This window comes from Delphinus delphis, chromosome 5 (genome assembly GCF_949987515.2).
Source record: "Delphinus delphis chromosome 5, mDelDel1.2, whole genome shotgun sequence".
Lineage (NCBI taxonomy): Eukaryota > Metazoa > Chordata > Mammalia > Artiodactyla > Delphinidae > Delphinus > Delphinus delphis.
Window position 1 is genome coordinate 7,935,064 of NC_082687.1, and position 21,719 is coordinate 7,956,782.

The window sequence follows — 21,719 nt, forward strand, 5'->3', positions numbered from 1 at the left end:
TACCTTCAGGGGATACTCTAGAAGAGATCCTTGTGCCGAAAGATTGCAACTATGACATTTTGTTCAATCAATGGCAGGACATTAAAAATTGCTTACATTAAATGCATATTGCTGAGTTCCCACTGAACACTTGTTTCTAATTTTTAATACATGGAAATGCTGCAGTAAAATATACCACAGGCAACATATTGTAGAAATCACAACCATTTTCTTCTTATGTACCAACAAATATTTTGGAAGAGGAAAATGAGAGATAAATCTTGTTTTCAATCCAATCGAAAAGATTTGAATAGATAAGTGTGTATATAATGTTTTCAAAGATCCTTCACATTAATTTTGCAAACAGCCAGGATTTGGCTGCTAAAAAATTTCCAAACATTCACTGACTCCTTTACATCAGTGTTCACAGGGTCACATAATAAATATTGGAAAGTCTGGATGCCAAATAAACACAATTTGATTTTAAAGTGTTTAATGCACATACTTTATTTAAATGTTGCTTTGAACACTGAGATATGATTTTAGTATGCTTACAGTTACTCTAATACATACTTTTAAAACAACGGTCAAAGCAGCAATTACATCAGCCCACTACAGAAGTGCTATACACCCAATTAGTACTTTGGTAAATTATAAAACAAATGTACACAAGAGCACTTTAGCAGAAACTAATTTGGGAGACAGCAAACCGCTCAATTCTGTACAGGAATCCAGTGGAAGAGGAGTCGTTCTTGGAGATGGAACAACCCCACGACTTCACAGCCTCGAATGCGCAGTATGACCATCAGTGGACCGTTTCAACCATCTAACAACCAAGGGGAGCTGCCAGAGAGTCAAGCAGTCTCATTCCAGATGCCAAAAGCAACAGGCAGGTCATCACAGTTTGGCTTCTAAAGACATGACTTTTTATTTCTGCTGAAGTCATCCAGATAAGTGAATATAATAAATGCAGTAAAACGTAACCCAACCAGAATTTTATGTCACTTTGCACAGACGCAGGTATGTGAACTGAAGTGCTAAAGGAGAATACAAATATATGTTTGTGTTTAAGGGTTCAATGCTAAACTTTAACCATCCCTTCCCCCACTGCACCTTGAAGCATTTTCTTATTATAATATTACTGTGAAATTAAATCCTTGTCCGTTCTTAGAAAGAAAACTAAACGTCCTGTCTGATACTGAAGAGTTAGCAGAGGCCTACTCATTCTCTCCCAAGATTTGTTTAAAAAAAAATTCAGTTCCACTTAGAAAAAATAATTTCTATTTAAATGACATGCTAAGAATTCTTCCAAGTAAGTAATTTCCCATCATAGAGTACTGAAATTCAAAAGTGATCCTGCCAAAACTTTATTTTTTTTTTTTTTTCAGAAAAGTGCATACAACTTTGATGCACTTAACACAAGGGTCTGTAACAAATAAATGGTTGATGGAAAGCAGGACTGCATTTACACTTGAATATATAAGGTACCTAAGAATTTATACTTGTGAAAAATCACAATGATTTTAAGAATATTTTGCCAAATCAATGATGGCAAATAAAGTTAGGCAACTTATTTTAGAAAGATGATTTATATACTACATATAAATGAAAGGCAAACATAAATACAATTGATTTAAGTTTAATTACATTAATATAATTTACACCATACCTGTACCCACATGGTAATAGCCACATGGCAAATTCACAGTTATAGCCAAAAAACTATTTAGAACAGCCCTTCTGTTCCATTACTATTTGCATAATTCCCAGTAATAGACTTAAAAGCCTAATACACGTATGCTTATCTTTTATGGATTATAATAATCTATAAGTTATACTTCAACGTCGTGGCTTGAAAAACAGACACTAGTGTGTTTTCATGCTTTAGTCAAAGCTGACTAGATTCAGGTTTTAAAAACTTTCAGGTTGAGCAGAGCAAAATCCACTCCAGACCAAGGCCTACATGTCCTACAAATTCTTCTTTGTCACAGATGGCAATCCACCCAACGCATCAGTGGCTCTTAGACCTCTGAAGTCAACGACATCACCCCCACGCTGGTTTTTTAAAGGAAAAGAGAGGAATAGCAATGTGAAGAATTCAAAACAAAAATAAAACCTACATTTCGAGCAGGTCATCTTGTGCTTTAGAGTTTCTGTTTGCTTGTTAGTTTGGAAACTCTCCATACTCCTAAATGTAGCTTCCAAGTTTATGTCCCAAGACCCTACTCAGGAAGAGGGAGAAAGTTTTCCAGGCCTACCTTTGGTTCCTCACTTCCCAGGCAATGAATAGAAGACCATATCCTTTCTTGTAACGTTTCTCTTTCTTTTACCAAACTTCCTTGAAAAAAAAAAAACACCTTGAAATATTTCCATACCACTTTTTCGCAAAGGATAATTCCTGATGAATACAGGCAGGAAAACTCAAGATTTCTTTCCTTCCATTCCCAAAAAGGTGAGATGTGAATATCGATGTTGTGCCCCCTTCCTTCTAATAAGCCTTGAGTAAAACTTAAAGAAAAGTCAACCTGAAAACTAAGAGTTGAAGGTACATCAACTTTATCGTTTTGGTTTTTCTTTTGTTTCCACAGAACTCCACGTCATTCTTAACACTTCAGTATTTTTCTCACATCCTATTATTTTATATGCAAATTACAATACAGCAATGTAGCTTCAAATGCTGTTCTGTTCCTAGGTTTTTCCACAGAAGTTACCCACCACAGAATATCTCCTACAGCCATTTTTAATCTATTTCCTTATCTCCCAGTAACCATTGGTTCTCCACTCTGAAACTTCCCTCAGTTTGTCAAGTGTTCTTAGAGATAAACATATCAATAATTGAAAGCTGACTGGTGAAGGAGCTATGCAGGATTGTTCCCTTTCATTTTCCATTAGTCTAAAATATACATATGTACATACACCTACACATACAACAAATTTACACTGTCTGCAGAAATAAACTGCAGATGTAATTCCATACACACATTTAGAGATTCACATTTTAACAGCAAACTTACACACAGATATAAGGAAATATAGTTTTATACTCCTAAATTACATAGCAAGCTGGAATAGATAAGGCTTTTTTTTTTAGATTTAGTCTTTCTTAGGAGTCTTAGAAAAAGGAGACATAAACCTCAAGCTATGTCTGTAGCAGTTATCAGTCAATGTGGGATTATTTTTACTGACAAATTATCCGACTTGCTGACTCTATACAAAAAGCGATAATATAAACATTCCGTATACAAAACACAAAACATAGAATTCGAATAACAAATGGAAACGTTATACAAAATACTTGATACTGTCAGTATATAACTCTGTATAGCTTTGACCAAAGAACTCTTAGCCTGGACATTCTTTTCTGATACGAAGGAATAGTCATAGCTATACAGCATTCTTACCTACAGAAAACCAGGAATGAATTGACTGGTGGCAAGAGAGACCTGGTGACACAGTGGAAATACGTAAGTGCACTGTTGTACGTATGTATACAGCCTAGCAGTGTCATGTCAGCTGAATTAATTTCTTTTGCATTGTTACGTTCACCAGTAGGTGATCCAGAGTACAAAATACAGTAACAGAGAACTCAGTTTTCATCCTTAATGCTTGGTACAGTTATTAAAAAGAAACACTTGCAGATAACCATTGAGTAGCTGTCAAAATACTGACTAGTTTTGAAGAACTTGAAGGCAAGAACCTGGTCAAATGAATAAAGATCAGAAATGGTCAAAAGAAGTTCATAGAGAAATTTAACACTCAGCAAGTGTATCAAAACCATTTTTCATTTGCTCACTCAGAGACTCATTCACAATAGCTGAATTACACGTATTTATACTGAGTATGTACAGTTAGTTGAACATAAATATGACAGGTATTTGTGCAAAACTACTATGTAGATGGTTACTAAGTTTATAGTGATGTGTGTACTGATCTAGTGAGTCCTAGGGTCACCTTGGTACAGTCAGCTTTTTAAAATCTTATCAGTTTCTTGACACAATCAGTGAAAAACTGCACAGAATCTCCAAGTCCCAGCAAGTGATCAGGCCCATCGTCCACTGGAGGCAAAGCTTCTGCTGAACGAGAAGTTGATTTCAGAGGTCTTGTATTTTCCCCAAGCACCAAAAGGCACTACTACTGCAGTAGTGTTGTCTTCAGTACCATACTGTATTGCCTGCAAGTTACGGCAGGAAGGAAGAGATGAACAATGGAAATCAGAGTCTGTACAAAAAGAAATGGCCTTTCTCTGGAAGGCCAAACTGGCTTAAAACACAGTTACTAATGCAGTTATTTCACAGTGGTTTGTATCAATTGCATATAGGATAACTGATGTCCCAAACAACTATATTAACTATATGCCACTGTAGCGGTTTTGGCAATAAATACACCAGTGGACTAAGGTACAAGATACGTAGCTCCTGAAGAGAAAACACACGTAAAGCATTTAGCATAGGGAATAATGCAGGGTTAAGGATTCAGTGTTAGCTCTTACCTAGCAATTCTTCTCCTAGGAATTTAGCTTAAAGAAATAATAACCTAAGGAAGTGGATGTGTATAAAGATATAAAACTGTAAGAAAGTTTATTACAGTCTATACAAAATAGAAAACTGGCATAAACTAAACTTCCTACAGTGGAATTATAAATCAATTTTAGGAACTAATGCAAATAGCAAATTATATAGTCAGCATTAATAAATGCTTGGGATTACAGCAAATGTACTTCAAAAGACCTCAGAGCCTGGGACTTCCTGGGTTCGATCCCTGGTCCGGGAAGATCCCACATGCCGTGGAGCAACTAAGCCCATGTGCCACAACTATTGAGCCTGCGCTTGAGCCCGCGAGCCACAACTACTGAGCCTGCGCTCTAGAGCCCACGAGCCACACTACTGAAGCCCGCGTGCCTAGAGCCCATGCTCCTCAACAAGAGAAGCCTGCGCACCACAACGGAAAGTAGTCCCTGCTCGCACAGCAACGAAGACCCAACGCAGCCAAAAATGAATAAATTTATTTATTAAAAAAAAAAAGAAAATACCTCAGAGCCTGAGGTCAAAACTCTGAAGAAAAAGATTGATAAAAAATATATGATATAGGGGCTTCCCTGGTGGCGCAGTGGTTGGGAATCCACCTGCCAATGCAGGGAACACGGGTTCGAGCCCTGGTCCGGGAAGATCCCATATGCCATGGAGCAACTAAGCCCGTGCACCACAACTACTGAGCCTGCCCTCTAGAGCCCGTGAGCCACAAATAGTGAGCCCACGAGCCACAACTACTGAGCCTGCTCTATAGAGCCCGTGAGCCACAACTACTGACGCCCGCACGCCGAGAACCCATGCTCTGCAACAAAGAGAAGCCACCGCAATGAGAAGCCTGCGCACTGCAGCAAAGAGTAGACCCTGCTCGCCGCAACTGGAGAAAGCCTGCATGCAGCAATGAAGACCCAATGCAGCCAAAAATAAATAAATAAAATAAATAAAGTAAAAAAAAAAAAAAAAAAGACAGCTACCTATCCAAACAGAGTATTAACATATGGAAATTTTACATTTTGTTTTACTGGATATTATCCAGCTTCCAAATTTTAGCTCTGACTGGCACACCAACATACCACTCACCCATATACCTTTTCGTATTTGTTTGTTTTTACACACCCATCTTTCAAAACCAGAAATTGACTGTGCTATAGTGTTTCTACACTGGATATTCATGTGGAGCAGTCTAGTTTAAAAGGGTCCAGTGGCTGGATTCAGGAGCCCGGCTGTCTGGGTTTGAAGACCAGTTCTGCACTGTGACAATCTTGCCATCTTGAATAAGTTACTTAATGTCTCGGCCTCTGTGCCTCCGCTCTCTTCCTCTGTGAAGAAGGGATAATCCTACCTCCAGCCTCAGAGGGTTATCATGATGATTACATGAGTTAAATACATATGCATAGAAAAGTGCCTGACACACGGTGACATGAGTATTTGCTAATGTTATAATTTACCAATGCTGTTACTGTCATTTCAAGATGTGTACAAAGCCAAAAAAGAAACATAGCTCATTTCCTTGGCATATTGATTTTACTTAACTACTTGGAAGAATTGGAAAAACATTTTTAATTGGAAATATTATGGAGTCAAGTGTAAAATTCCATGTAATACTAAAGCTAAAACACAAGATCTCAAAGAAATCTGCAGTCAGTGGTGGCCCCTCCAGGCTGCAGCGAAACCTGCACCTGGCTTTGTGCTCTCCTCCCCGCCCTGGGACTTCTCTAGCGGAAGCTCTGCTGTGTCACCTGTTCAGTAACTGCATGGGCGGCTTCACTGGGATCGTGGCACTGATTGACGAAGTCACAGATCTCTTGGCTGTTTACCATGAAGTTAATGCCATCTGTAGTGAGGACCAGGAAGCTGTCATCAGCATGATGTAGCTGCAGTCAGAACCAAACGCACAGGGTTATAAGCCAGACAGCCTGAGGATAATCTTCATAATGCAACAATTTTATCTGTTTTCCAAGTGGTCAGCCGTGTGTCAGAGCTTGTAGGCAAACAGAGTGAAAATGGAAGGCCTGCATTTAGGCCAAAAGTGGCAACATGTAGCATCAATCACTGAGGACAAACCTAACATTTACTTAGTAACACCGTGGAGGAAGAAGCCAGGTAGCTAAATGCTACCGGGCAGCTTGATGTAATGGCTGAGAGCACTGTCTCTGGAGCCAGGCTCCCTGGGTGTGAAACCCACCTCTGTTTTTCAACTGGGCAAACATAGGTAGGTTGAAGTGTATGTGCTCCAGAATTGTTTTCTCTGTAAAATGGGGTAGGAGTAGCTATTTTGAACAGAGCCTGGCGCATAGTAAACTGCTATGTAAGTATTTGTTAGACGAAATGAATATAAGTGGGATATCTATAAGACATAAAATCGTTCAATAAATTAACAGTCATTTGCTGCCGTTACTGGGAGCCTACACTCCCAGGTACTAGAGCAGGCTGGGGGTTGCACAGGTGAAGTGTCGGCTCACCACTGGGTGTATGCTGGGGGAAGCGTAGCGTAATGGGGGCAATGATTAGTAACAAGCAGAAGATGTCACAAAAAGAGAGGTGGGACAATTATTTAGCTTGGTGGAAAAAGGAAGTCAGGCTCAGCTTCCAAGGGAGAGGGATGCTGAATGATGAAGTGCAGGTGAGCAAGGGCAGTACAGTGATGCTTCCAGGCAAATTCCACAGCAGGGTGACACAAAGCCAACACTTCCTCATACATTAGGCCAGGAAAGCACTACCCTATTTTATCTGAAAAGTTTATCTATCCTTCCATTAATAACTTCTGTTTAAAAGCCATTCTGGGGACTTCCCTGGTGGTGCAGTGGTTAAGAATCCGCCTTCCAGTGCAGGGGACGCGGGTTCAATCCCTGGGCGGGGAACTGAGATCCCGCACGCCGCAGGGCAACTAAGCCCGTGTGCCGCAACTACTGAGACCATGCTCTCTGGAGCCCGAGTGACACAACGAGAGAGGAGCCCACGCACCGCGAGGAAGAGCCTGCGTGCCACAACAAAAAGATGCCATGTGCCACAAGTAAGACCCGATGCAGCCCCAAAACCAATAAATAAATAAATAAAATGAATATTTTTTCAAAAACTAAGAATAAAAGTCACTCTGGCTTCAATTAAGGCTTCCAAGAAAGCCTGCGGCTGGAGACAATCCTGCATTCCTTCCTTGCCTGTGTATCAAGGGTTTGCAAGTCCTTTCTTACCTTAATCCTCTTTGTTTCCGGTTCTGCTATCACACCACTGGTTTTAAGATCCAGATCTCCAAGACTCCTGGTCATCGCGAGTCTGCCGTTCACATGAGGCTGTCCCAAACTATTCCAAGCTATAAAACCACCACATTTCTTAATCCTGGTCAAAAAAAATGTTAAAAGACTACGTTGTGATACCCAGAAAACCAAGGCTCCGTTAAACTTAAGCATAAAATCAGTTTAAAATGCAAGGTTTTATTTCTGTCTTGAACTATATAAATACTATCCTTATAGAAAGATTGATGAGTGGAGGTGGTACCTTTCTTTTTCATCTTTTCTTTCTGGAGTATGGTCAATTGTCAGCTTCATGGGTTTTCCTTTTCTGCACAAAATAGCTCGGCTATCGCCAACACTGGCTACAACCAGTTCAATACCATCTCTCAAAAGGGCTACCGTTGCAGTAGTCCCAGAGGTCAGAAGGGTCGCTGCAGACACGATGAAAAAGAGAACAAGTCAGTGACGGCCAAATGATTGGATGTGGAATTTTTATTACAAGATAAAACATAGGCATGTTAAACTAATGCTGAAATGTATCATTCTAATTTAACTAGAGCTATGCAAATAAAATGCAAATGAACTATGTAAGTAAGAGCATGCAGAGAAAGAGGTATTTAATTCAGTAACAAGGCTCCATGCAAACAGAAAAAGTTGCTAACCTAATTTGGTAAAAAATGCATCACTGTCTCCAAATGGCTTCTATTTATATGCAGTAGGGTTCACTTGAATGGATCATTATTACACCTTTGTGTGTGCATCAGGTGTTGGGGTTAAGAGCATTACATTTTAATTAGATTGGCTAATATGGCAGGATGATTTTGGTCTACAGAGCCCATTCAGGCAAGCCAACTTTTCTAAAATCTATGCACTCAGCTTTTTTCTTCCATTTCTTACCCCTGTCCTGTGAAATTATCATCAGTTAATAGGCTAAGCAAGATATGCCAAGGGCCTCATTGGCTCTTCAAGCACTATATTTTATATTCTTTCCTTCTACACCTATTTTAATTTTACAAATGTTCACCAAAAAAAATCCTAAAACGGTTAAAGGTTCACATTCTTTTCTCATCTTTGTCCTCCCCAGACGTGAAACAAAGGTACAGCCATCATCATATTAGGAGTAAATCTGGAGGGCAGGGAATGAAATTCATTCTAGTTTCCCATAAACTTGGTATAGTTCACGCTTGTAGTTCCAGCGAACAATCAGTCTGTCCCCAGATGCCGGACAGTGCTGCCAAGTGCTAATCCTGTGGTCAAGCCCTGGGCCCAGAGCACTCCAAGGATATTAATTTCCTCCAACCAATAACAAAATTATACGTTGCTTGGCTGGAGGTCACCGCTATTTCCTCCATCCAATCCAGAGGGCGTTTTTGCATCTTTCTTTGGTGTGTATTCTAACAGTGTCTGCCCTGAGTTCTTTACTGCTTGTTAAAAGTTTTGAGGGTGCATTGAGCCTTGTCAAAGTGAGAGTACTGTGAGATTATGGGCTGAAAAGGAAAGCAAATTGAGAAAATCAAAAAAGATAGCATTTAAAGCAGGTATTATCTTCAGTAACATGGTTAATTCTTTAAAGCATCTAAGTAAAATATTCAGGTGATCATCTAAAGATGATTTTGACTTCAAAGGCAGATTTAGGAAAAATGAAGTGCTATTGACTGACGGAAGCTCAGTCTTTCCCTTTTTTTTTTTTTAAAGACAATTTTCAAAACAGCAGTAATGCATTTTGGAAAGATATATATGCAAGTATTTTCCAATCAGTATATTAAAATGCCTGCTTTACTCAGAAGAGGAAAATGGAAAAAAACATGAATAAACCCTGCTTAATCTTCTATATCCGTGCCGGATTTACTTTATGGAGAGAGAGCGTATATGGTTGCACTATCTTCCCATTTATCTCTTTTGATTTTGGAACTGCTGTGCCAAAGTAGTGTCATCTTGGCAAAACTAAAATATGTAACATATCATAGTCGTACAACACAAACGTTTTAGTGTATCTGTGATGTTTATATTACAAATGTCAACTTGTGAGTGTCCTAAAACATTATACAAGGGAAGCTTTACAGTTGAACCTCTGTAATCTTTTCAAATGATGAGAACAGCCAGGCGAGAAAACACAGGCATTTACTCAGATGCTACCTGTCCAGGGAGTTTAGTATTCTCCTTTGTTTAAACTGACAGGAGCAGCTTTTCTCTCTCTCTCTCTTTTTTTTTTTTTTTTTTTTTTTTGGCCGCGCTACACAGCAGCACGCGGGATCTGAGTTCCCCGACCAGGGATCGAACTGGTGCCCCCTGTAGTGCAAGCTCGGAGTCTTAACCACCAGGGAAGTCCCAGGAGCAGCTTTTTCTTAAAAGTGGTTTTTAATTGGCTACATCAAGAGTTAAAACCTCATAAATGAAAACTTCAAGTTTAGCTGCTTAGGATTATAATCACGGCTCTGCCATTTGGGAATTTAAAAGAGCTTGAGTTTTTAACCAACCCAACTTCACAGTTCCAAAATCCCAGGATTTATGGGAAAGTTTTCAAAACTGTTGGTTCTGGTTTGCTAAGCATCTAAGAATATAAATATTAAATCAGCATTTATTTTCATTTAACATTTAACATGGAAGTAAAAATTCTCACTTTTTTCCCTAACAACAAAACTATAAAACTAAGACATCTTTCAATAAGTTCTTAACACTCACTGGACATTTTCTACTGCAAGTCATCTCAACTAATGGGACAAAGAGGATGTGGGAACCTTCCAGTAGTCCAGGCTAGGAACCGCTGGACTCCTTCACCTGGGACAAAATTAAGCAGATCTCTCTTTCCACTGAAGCCCAGCATATAGTGTCCACGGGCTCCAGGTCTAGAGCTGCTGACCAGGCACAGTTCTCTGCCACAAATAACACGCACAGAGGCAAATAGGAAATTCACCCAGGAATTGTGCTCAAACATTACAAACCTGCAACACAGGGGAGGGTAGAGAAAGAGCTGCAAAATAAGGGGAAGGGTTTTATTTTGGTGAAAATTTCACTAGCAAATTATATAATATTCCAGGAGATGCCAAATCAATGATTCCAAAACTCAGTTTGCCCAAGTTGATGGTATTTTGTAGTTGAGTCTGTTTTTCATCACAGAGCAACACTTCTTGGTTTTGTGGCTTCCCAAGGCAGGAAAACCTATCTTCAAATGTATGTGTACCAAGACACATATTGTGGTAACACAGACACACATCTATATACTCATGCACACACACACAGTCAGTCAGTCAGTCTTGAAGAGTAAATCAGTACGTTTATTGAGTTGAAAAAAATGCACCGTAAATTTGTTTGGTATCAATATCAGAACTGTCCCAGTTACAAAAGGGAAAATTCCTGGGAATTCATGGGTAGAGCACTGAATAGTTCGTATCTGACAAGCATACCAGAGAGGATGTAAACTACAGTATACCACCAAATTACTGGGATTTAAATATAAATCAAGAAGGAGTCAAAGCACCTCCTATACCAGACACAAGGAGTGACTTATTTGTTAATGGTGCTAAATGCAAGGATTTTAGTATCTATAAGGCATTTTTTGAACAGAAGATTAAATTAATTGTTTAAATAAAGGCTAGCAAGGCTCTTGAGCTCTAATGCATGTTTACAATTTTATGTAATTCATAAAATGGGAGTTTCTGCAGCTCTCTCTTTCCTCCAGTGTCGCAGGTCAATATATCAAAAGAAAAATGATCAAGATTTTGAATGGCAACATAAAGAGTAAAGCTGTACTTTTCAAAGTATAACCCCCCTGCCCCCGGTAATTATTCAACTGTGTAAAAAATAATATGTATAAACCAATACAGTTTCAGTGTTTATCAAAAATAGGCATTCTAGACATGTATGATCATAAACACTAAATCAGTAACCAGTTGAAGCAGTAACAGCACAATAAGAATATCTCTTCAATGCTTTCCCTATTTTTTTTGCTTTTGGCTGCCTCCAACATAAGAAGGGAAATCAAAAACATGGCATTTCTCACACTGGTTATTTTTTAGTGTAATTCTTCCATAAAGAGATCAAGGAACATGAAGAGCATGGAAGTTTCCAATGAGACTCACAATGCTGCCACCAACGTCTCCCACTCTGAACGTCAGAGCAAGTCTTCTCTTTTTGATCCATTTGTCTCTTGGGGAGCTTTGTTGCTTTCAAATCTTAAGCAATCTAGAAACACTTCGAAGAGTTTATCGGATATAGAGGATATCATCTAAGTTTTCTACCATCTGGTTTGAGTGACAATTTGTTCATTAAACAATAGACTAATGGGACATCACTTGAACTTACTGGCTGGTTTCATTAATTGTAAAAATACACATGACTGGTATAAAATGAATACAAAATATTCAAAGATGATGATGAAATTAGCTAGTTGTAAATAAGGGTAAATTGAAAATGCATCTACAACAAATCAATAAAAATAGCTAGCAATTTCTTAAGGTCTGTTTCTTGATAAGTGGCATTCTGATTTTATTCTCCTCAAACTACCCCCATTTTAAACTGAAATAGTAAATATTTTAAATGCTAATGAGGTAATTGGAAGTATTTTATGCAGATATTGGATGAAAGTCTTAAAAAGAGAGTGTTTTATTTTCACTTTATTATTTTCACTTTCTTTTGAGAAAGCTAATAGTATGACGTGGGGCACTCTTCCCTACCTGAAATTCCAGCATTAGTGATTCATTCCTATGGTTTAACCAATCTCTTTTCAGCTTTCCTTACTCAAAACTCAGATCCCCCCTAGAAGTGATAACTCATTAAACTATATACATTATGTTAATAATTTGGTTAAATCAGCTATAGGATAATCAAGGGATAAGTTATAATAACTTTGGTAAGAAAGCGTAGGCAGTGGAGATCAGTTTAGTCCAAATAATTATTGAGTACCTTCCAGACTCTCTACAGGGTGCTGAACCCTAGAGATTCAAAACTGAATAAGCCATGGCCCCTACCCTCAAGCTGATCACAGAAAGGGTTCAAGGAGGGAAAATGGAGCTGATGCTGAAAGAAAAGGTGAAAGAAATTGGAGAGGGCAAACTGCACTTACTTCACAATTTTATTTAACTAGCATGGGTCCTACTCACAGCTATGCCAAAAAGAATATTATTCGCTCTTATAATACTGATACTGCTTCGGTTCTTACTAAAAACTAAAAAATGTTTTTTAATTTAAATAATCACTTTGAAATCTGAAGTGGTACGCTTTTTTTTTTAAAAAATCCGCATATTGAAAGGTTAAACGACGTACAGCATCCTATCTTTAGTGGCTTTAATATATTTGATAAAATAGCCCCCAAAAATCAAAAGGCAATTTTTGCCACCTTTGGAAGCCTTGGCAACCGATTAAGAATAAATTTAAAGCTGTTCTCAAAATACTTACTTAAAAAAAAAAACCACACAGACTAACTGATCTATAAGAATACATCGAAAATAAGACTTAAGAACAACAATGTCATAACAGACCCTTTCTTTTTCTTTTAGTAGTACTCTAAGCATCATTCTGTCATGCTCCATTATACTCGCAAGCAAATGAAAAATAAATTCTAGAATTATCTTATGAAAGGTCTGAGATCATTAACTCAAAGTATGTGACAGAGGAACTAAGTTAAATAAATAAATTTTCACTTCATTATTAGAGATGAAGTACATTTTTATGATTAATGTTTTTGCACAACTGAATTGATGTGAGAAAGGTATCTTTAGAAAGGTTCTTTTAAGGTAGGCAAGTTAAGTCAATTCTCTCCCTAAGTTCAAAATTCCCTTTAACTGTAATTTATTATTTAATAAATGAAAGGAGTACTCTCACATTTTATACCAAATCTATCACTGTTTTAAGCATCTTCGTCAAGTAGATCCTTTACAAAAGGGCTAACCGCACCCATGAAGGGTTACTGGTTTTTGACTGTTGGCCACATTCCCATGGTAAAGTTGAACATTCCTTTCTGAAAACCTTGCCCAGTGAGCTCTACCTATTTACGCAACAGCTGGGGCACACCACCTGCGCTACAGCCAATAAACTTCGTGGTGTGATACACAGCCGACCTGCTTATGGATGAAATAAAAGCATAGCAATATTCAGAGTTATAAAAATACAGCTATAAGAAAGTGTTTTGATGTCCTCTTCACTTTCGTATGTTTTACCCACGAGGAACCAGTACAGAATCTCTTCACTTTTGTATGTTTTCCCCACGAGGAACAAGTACAGAATCTTATGCTAAAATCTACCGTCTCTCAACCCTTATTTTCACAAGGTGAGGGGCCAGCTGGAAGGCGGAAGAAAAGTCCTAAGGAACGGAGAAGAGAAAATGGGCCTGAATAATCTACAAACGAGAAAATAAATCCCTGAACTGAACAAAGAGAGTGGACTCTAATGCTTTTCGGAGAAGTATGATGATGATAAAGTTCTCGAAAAAGAGGAGGAAAAACTTCTTAAAATGGCAAATAGGGCCATCCTAGAATCATCCTCTCTAATACTCATCTTTAAATACGCCCATGAGAGAGGCCACGGTGGGTGCCAGGAACATCTCAGGCCTAACTCTGCAATTGACCTTCTACCTCTCTCTGAGTTTCACTTCCTCATCTGTGAAATAGCCAGAATTTCCAGCCCTAGGCCCTCCAACTGAAAATTACAAAAATAACATTGCTGTGGTACACTTTGACCTCCTTTAAACAAAAGGACGAACAAAACACAGATTAATGTTACTGCGTGATTCGTTTTCAAATCGGTTATGAGGTCTATATGCATACATTTAAATGGTTGCTGCAGAAGTTTTCAAGGTTAACTTTATGAGCAATAAACTGGGGGGCCAGCTAACCAAAAAACATCAGCTACATTCTCCTGAAATGGTTTTGATAAACTTAGTCAAAATCAGAAACATTTTACTTTCAAAATGTAAGGTCACACAGTACACAAATTCTAAAATTCAGCTGCCATGGCCTTGTGTTTAACGAATAAAAAAAAATGTCAACTAGTTACCACGGGAAAGCTGCAAGATCAAGCTTTTTTAAGAAATGGAAGAAAAAAGATCTTCCTTCTAATTTTACAGAGTAGTGCATATTAGCCATTGTCCTTTTCTATTGAGGACCAATTAGCAATTTTCTTCTGATGTGGACATTTACTCTCTGGCTAGATTAGATTACCCTGTAGTGAATTTCAGTACTTGCTTGTCAGATTCCTCTTAAAAAAAGAACCCAAAATAATAAACCCTCTCATAGTACGGACCTCTTGCCCATAAAACAAGCAATCAAACAGATTAAAAAATGTTTTTTAATCTTTGTAAAATTGAAATTCAATATCAGAGCCATTTTGGAGCTCCAATTTCTAAAACAATCTCCAATATAGTTCATTTAAAAGTGGATTTCGTTTGGATTCCAAATAACATTTAAAGTGATTCTTCATTTAAAAAATCATTTTCAACATAAGCATCCTTACAAATAAACTTACATTAAAACTCCCACCCCTAAAGGGCTTAAAGTGTTTCCTTTTTCCCTGAAATGCCCCAGGACAGTAAAGAAAGAGATTGCTTTACTTACCATCAGCAGACAGGTGGGCGTGCCTTGCAAAGGCTTTATCTATTTCTAGAAAAGCCAAGGTCAACACAGTTTCCAAGTTCTCCTCCTTAGGAAGCAAATCCCTTCATGGAGAGGAAAAAAGAGCCCCAAACAGTCATTTGACTACAGGTTTCTAGCCTTCCTCTTGGTCCCTCCAGCTAGCAGACTCATTCCATACAATGGACCTCCGTGGCTTGCCTTTCAGAGGCTTCAGATCCACATATTAACGAATCAAATTGAGAAAGAATCAGGCACAGAGATAAGCCTTTAAAAACAGTCAAATAAAAGCCCAAGTCTCCATCCTTAAAAAATTAATCCTCACTATCACAACCCTGAGAAGTCAAGAGTTCCTTTATATTAAATTTAAGCCACTGAGTTCCTTTGTGGAATAAGGCAAAATATATATAAATCAACTGATGAACGGTATGAATAACTATGCTTGGGAAGAAGAGTCACGTGGTCATAACTGTCACATGTTCTCCCCCTCTTTTAATTCTAGCAGTAGAATAATTAATAATAATAATAATTAATAATAATTGCGGTAAATAAACTTTTTAAAGAGCTCCAAAGCACCCTCATTAAAAGCATTTTCCCTATTCTAATGCCAATCATCTAAAGCTATTTTCAACAAGTATTCCAAGCTATTCATACCACTTGAAGGAATAATTACCACTTACTGAAGCACTGTGTGCCCTGCACTGATAGGAGTAAATGTTACTCATAGATTCTCAGAGTACATGAGATCATGTACTTTATTATGTTAATTCACTTGAAATGATCACAAGTCAAGGGCTGCAGATTCTGGTCAATGCTCTCACCAAGGGAGTTGTTAAAACATACATATTTCTGAAGTGGTAATAATCATCTGTAATAACTGGCATGCTTGAGCAACTGCTTGTTCATAAAACAATAGTGTGAAAGCACGCAAATAACTACCTTAACAGTGAACCTTGGGACTTCCCTGGTGGTACAGTGGTTAAGAATCTGCCTGCAAACGCAGGGGACACAGGTTCGAGCCCTGGTCCGGGAAGATCCCATATGCCGCGGAGTAACTAAGCCCGTGCGCCACAACCACTGCGCCTGTGCTCTAGAGCCCACGAGCCACAACTACTGAGCCTGCGCTCTAGAGCCCACGAGCCACAACTGAGCCCACGAGCCACAACTACTGAAGCCCGTGCGCCTGGAGCCCGTGCTCTGCAACAAGAGAAGCCACCGCAGTGAGAAGCCCGCGCACCGCAACGAAGAGTAAGCCCCGCTCACCGCAGCCAGAGTAAAGCCCGCGCACAGCAGCAACGAAGACCCAATGCAGCCATACATACATAGAAAAACAAACAAAAAAAAGCAGTGAATGTCTCAGCCAAAAGGTGAAGTTTAAACAGGAAGCAGAAGGCACACTGCAGAGAGTGAAAGCCATTGTATCGTTTGTACGTACAGGATGCATTTCTCCATGTGGGTGTGACAGAAATCGGCCGCCGACGGTCCGCCATGGCCATCATACACCGCAAAGTACAGGACTTCGTCTGTCAGCTGAGCGAAGCCAAACCGATCTTCGTTCTCTTTTCGTTTGCCAATCTGCGAGGCGCAGCCCACGTTCGCCAAGCTGACTTTGGGAATCGGCTTGCCATACTTAATGCTGGGCGGCAGCAGAATCGGCTCATCGATGCGGTTATCCCAGATGCCAAAATTATCCCAGGTGGCTGGCCGTCCGCTACCATCAGGGTCAAACCGAGAACACCGGGCCTCTGAAGTGGAGCTGTGGCACGTGGGCGTCACCCACCTGTCGTCCTGCAGCAGGCGGGCGCCGAGTAGCGCTTTCCTCCTCACCTGGTTTCCAGCACTTCTAACCAAAGTAAGTAAGGCAGCTGTGGACATAACTCCAGAGGACTCAGGAATTAGGGAACCGTCAGTGGAACAACAATGGGCTGTCTTCCAGAGAAACGATGCAACTGAGTAGAAAGAAACAGAGAAAGAGAAAGGGAGAGGGAGGGAGGGAGGGAGAGAGAGAGAGAGAGAGAGAGAGAGAGAGAGAGAAAGAGAGAGAGACTCCATCAATGATTTCAAATATAACTGATATATCATTAGATAGTACCAAGAATGAAGTCTGTAAAGGAGGTGGCACTTAACAGCCTACTTCTAAGAATAGTGGATCAAAAATGAATTGATTTACCTACCCCGTTCACAGGGTTTAAATTCTATAAAAATTTGACAATGTGCACAGCTCACATAGAACAAGTGCTTCTCCAACTTTAACCTACAATCACTTGGGGATCTTGCTAAAATGTAAATTCTGATTCAGTCTGTCAGGTGAGACCTGAGATGCCGTATTTCAAACCAGCTCCCTGGTCCTGCAAACAAGTTGCTGGTCGGGCAGGCCCACACTTTGAGTAGCGAGAATATAGAAAACAGGTGTAACTAAATAGTCTTCCCTTCATTAACTCCACTGCTCTGAAGAAAAGGTGGGGAAAAATATTAACAGTAACAAAGTCTCTTACAAGAGTTAGAAATTTAAAAAAAAGAAAACTGGTTAATAGAATATTTATGATAGTTCTGTACTCAGAGAGTGCCCAAGTTTTAGCAAAGATACAATCTAGGATCTCAGTTCAGTTTAAGATTTCTCAACTTACTAAACTTTATTATTTTGGTTAATGTAAATTGGGTCGTGTGTGTGATCTCAGAAACTGGGGCAACTGCCCGTGTGACAAGCAGCCCTGATTTATGAGCCACTGGTCTATGCATTTACACTAACAGCTGCAGCTCATCCGAAAGCCTCCCCAGGGCGTTGGCAGGGGGAATTCCTACACCCCTGCGGGAAGGGCTGTGTTTCTGGCAGTTTGCCATACAAATAAGGTTCTAAGCAGAAATTCGTCTCCACAGTGTTTCGTTCTGTTCCTTTATGAATTAAAAACCAACTGTAAAAAATAGCACAATGTTACGATTTGATAATGCCGGCGGAGGGTATACAGGTGTTATATGATTCTCAACTGCACGTTTGAATTGATTCACAATAAAAAAATGAATTTGAAAAAAATGTATCTCCCCAAAAGGCACACATGAACACACACAAAAAGCCCAGCTTGAATTCATCTACAAGAAAATGCATTACAGATTTGAAACAATCATTTTCAATAAGTTTTTGGAAATCAGTCTAGCTGTGTGTAGGAAGGACCATTACTCCTTTCAGTAAGTAAAGCAGTAGAAGGAAAGGATGAGGTTCCAAAGAACGCCCTTGGATACCTAAGCAATGGAAGACCTCTGAGCCCTGCCTTCTCAGAATTTAGAATGAAGATGGCCTCCCAAACTATTAATGGGTCACAAAAGACTTAGGAGGCCGTTCCCTCTTGGCCTTTTAGCTAATATCATGTACTAAAGTCTGAAACTCACTTCTTTTATGACGATACTGGGGTCGGGGGAGACATAGCACCTCCGGTTATCAAAGGGAAACCACATCCCATTACCAAAAAAAGAGGTGTTTACTCCTTTGCTTCTATTTGAAGGTTATATGTTATTCAAAACCAAAACTGTTTTTACTCCCCAATCAACACAAAACGTATGGCTCATGATTTACTTTAATCACATGAATTTTTTAAAACGTGTCAGTGTGAGCCTGCATATATTCTACATACTGACAATAAATAAACGCTGAAAATACTTTCCATTTTCATCATTTTAATATTCATTTGTGTGACCAGGCCTCCATCTTCCTCCTCCTCAATGCTTTTGGTTAATCTCATACTTTAAAGTCCTGACACAGAACTCTGACAGTTGACCCCTGATTGAACAACGCTGACTAGCAGGGGGGATTCTCAGCAAAGAGGGTTAAATGAAATAAGTTGTGAGTCCACGAGAGGAGGCATAGAGATTCCACAGTAGAGCGCTGGTGAAAAGCCACATCCTGAGAGTAGGAAATCTCAGGTGAAAAGCATCAGAAAGGGAAAAAAAAAAAAAAAAGACATTTGGTTTCTAGTAAACTTTCGAAGTATACACTTTGTTTAAAAATGAAAGGGGGGGGAGTGATGAAGAAAGCCACAGCTACAAGATTGCTGTGCCTAGTTTACATCTTCATCTTATTCCAATTTTATAATCCCGCAATGATTTAAACACCTTGGAGCTGTCCAAATGTGCTTTTGGAAAAGGGAGGCGCTCCCGGTCTCTGGCAGCAGCGTGCACTTGGGATTTGAGTTAAACTGCTCTTGACTGTTGAAAGCAGGTAAAAAGTGCAGTTTATTGCTGTCATGTTAAGCACATGCCAAAATTACTCAGGAGTTCTAGGGATCAGTACTACTGAAACTTGCTTAGATTTATACCTCTAGCAAAAATATTTAACGAAGTATTCACATTTGCCCATTATAAAGTGGCACTCAGGTATCTTTATACCAGTAACTTACACAATGGAAACACAGGTAATTTTAATATTCTTAAAATAATTCTTTAAGCACTCTAGAAAAAAGAAAAAATCATCCCAATCGATTCAAATATTATGGAAACCTCCAAAATGTATTTCAGGAAATTTGGGCTCCAATATCCTCTTTACCAGTACCCTGCTAGGAGGAAGGAAAGAAAATCTACTAGTCTACATGAGGGAGAAAACAAAAACAACAGAAACCTCCAATGACTCCTCTTAGGTTTGATGTGAACATATGTATTTAGATGTGTGAATAGAGACAAGAACATGGGAGCAATGAAAAGTATTCATCATTCTGATTCCATAAATATCTGGTAAAACATTTCAGTTAATGTGGATACAGACCATATTCCAAACCTTCATTTAAGAATTTTCCAGAACAACTGAGTATAAAGTGTGTATTTTATCCTTTTTCATTTCCTCTAGAGCACCTAATACAACGTTGAGAGCTACACATTAAATTTTCAGTAAATTTTTTAAAAAAAGAAGAAGAATTTTCCTTTACGTTCTATCACCAGCACCTCTCCCACTCTTCGTCTTCTCTAAGATTCCAGTCAAGGGAAGCAGGTGCCTGTGTTGGTGACCAAGAGAAACCGGCTAAGGTTCCGAGAAAAAAATCCTGAAAAATTATAACTGAGACTTTTTTTCCCCTAGACTACGACACTATTGCTGTCTTTCAAGACCAACATAATCTGTCACCTTAGCTGCCCAGTTCTAAAGCGCCGACCACCTCCTTCTTCCCTCCGCACTGGTGGAGCGTGCAAGGACCGGAGAGGCCATGCTGCACATTTCCAGTCTGAAGCTCAGAAAGGCCGGTGGAGCTTTAGAGACTCCAAATTCCCTGGCTGTTGCCACCCGGAGTCTCGCCTTTGTCACCTCCTGGGAAATCTCTAACCTACAGACGGCGGCTGCGAAAGAAGACGTCAGCAGCCACAAGGCCTTGAGATTATAGTGCGCTCTTGGCAAAGCAAGACCCACGTCCTCAGGTCGATCTGCATCCTTCTCTCTTCCGAGCCCCTGAAAAGCTCACCCTTGGACAGTTCGGGATCCTGGGCTTGGCTCGCTGGCCGGGACAGCTGAGCGACCCAGGGCGATACACCGCAGCAAGCGCAGCCTCCCACCGGCGCAGCGCGCGGCAATGCTGCCGGCTGGGTTCCCTCGCGCACCTTCCGCCGCCCAGACCCCGCCTCCCAACCGCAGTCTCCGCGGACAGATTCCGGCCACCGCCACGTCTCCCTCGGCCCGGCCGCAGCTGCAGCGGCGACAAGGCGCTGACCCCCGCAGCATCCTCGCGTCCGGGAGTTGGGGCTAGGCGACTCGGGGCCTCGCTAAAGGGAAGCGAGGGCGGGCGGCCCCTGCTTCCCGTCCATCGACCCTTCCATGGTCCCCTCCCTCCTTCCAGCCCGGCCCACCACCCTCGCTCGGCAGGAGCCTCCAGCTCGCAGTCAAGTTCAGGCCGAGCGCGAAGCCTCCGCAGGAAATGCCGGCAGCCGGTGGCTCAGCCACCAAGGTGGGCCCCGCCCGGACATGCTGCTCCAGAACTCGAAAAGAAAGCAAGCTGCGCACAGAGAACCCAGGCACCGGCCGCCGGGCTCGGACTGAAGGGGCTGGGGAACTAAACAGATATTCCCCTCCCCTCCTCTCCCCTCCCTGGGGAACCCTCCTCCGTTTACCCTCCATTCCGCGGACCGGGAGCAGTGGGCTGTGCCCCCATCCGTAAGTATCATAAACGGTTAAATAAATGAAGTACACTCTCCAGGCTCTTACCTCGTGATGGCAATGTCCCTGGAAAAATTGTAATTAGCTAACGGAGGGCGGGAGAGGGGTTTTCTGTAAATAAGACTGCCTTCTCCGATGTTTCCAGTCTCTGGAGCAAGCAGTTAGAACACCCACTGGCTCAACTGCTGGAAATTCTCGAGAATTTTTCTCGGGCAGCTGCCAGATGGAGAGGGGCACGTCTGTTCCCGCTGACTGATGGCAGCTCCGACCAATCCGCGCTCAGCGGCGAGGCGCGCAC

The 21,719-nt window shown here is 40.5% G+C and overlaps 1 protein-coding gene across 2 annotated transcripts; it reads right to left on the reverse strand.

Annotated features, from left to right (window-relative positions):
- Positions 1 to 475: 475 nt before the first annotated feature.
- PPM1K (protein phosphatase, Mg2+/Mn2+ dependent 1K) lies at positions 476 to 21,624 on the reverse strand. 2 transcript variants are annotated; one of them, XR_009519486.1, is made up of 8 exons: positions 21,470 to 21,624; positions 16,733 to 17,246; positions 15,283 to 15,383; positions 8,001 to 8,166; positions 7,697 to 7,841; positions 6,245 to 6,379; positions 3,381 to 4,150; positions 476 to 2,317 (listed from the first exon to the last, which is right to left on the reverse strand). XR_009519486.1 is itself a non-coding variant. In XM_060011980.1 (7 exons), exons 2-7 carry the CDS (start codon positions 17,170 to 17,172, stop codon positions 4,019 to 4,021), a joined length of 1,119 nt encoding a protein of 372 aa, XP_059867963.1. In that variant the 5' UTR covers positions 17,173 to 17,246; positions 21,470 to 21,624; the 3' UTR covers positions 476 to 4,018. The 2 variants fall into 2 exon arrangements, 1 of the variants encoding a protein (XP_059867963.1); XM_060011980.1 differs by having other exon boundaries at positions 476 to 4,150.
- Between the last annotated feature and the right edge of the window lie 95 nt (positions 21,625 to 21,719).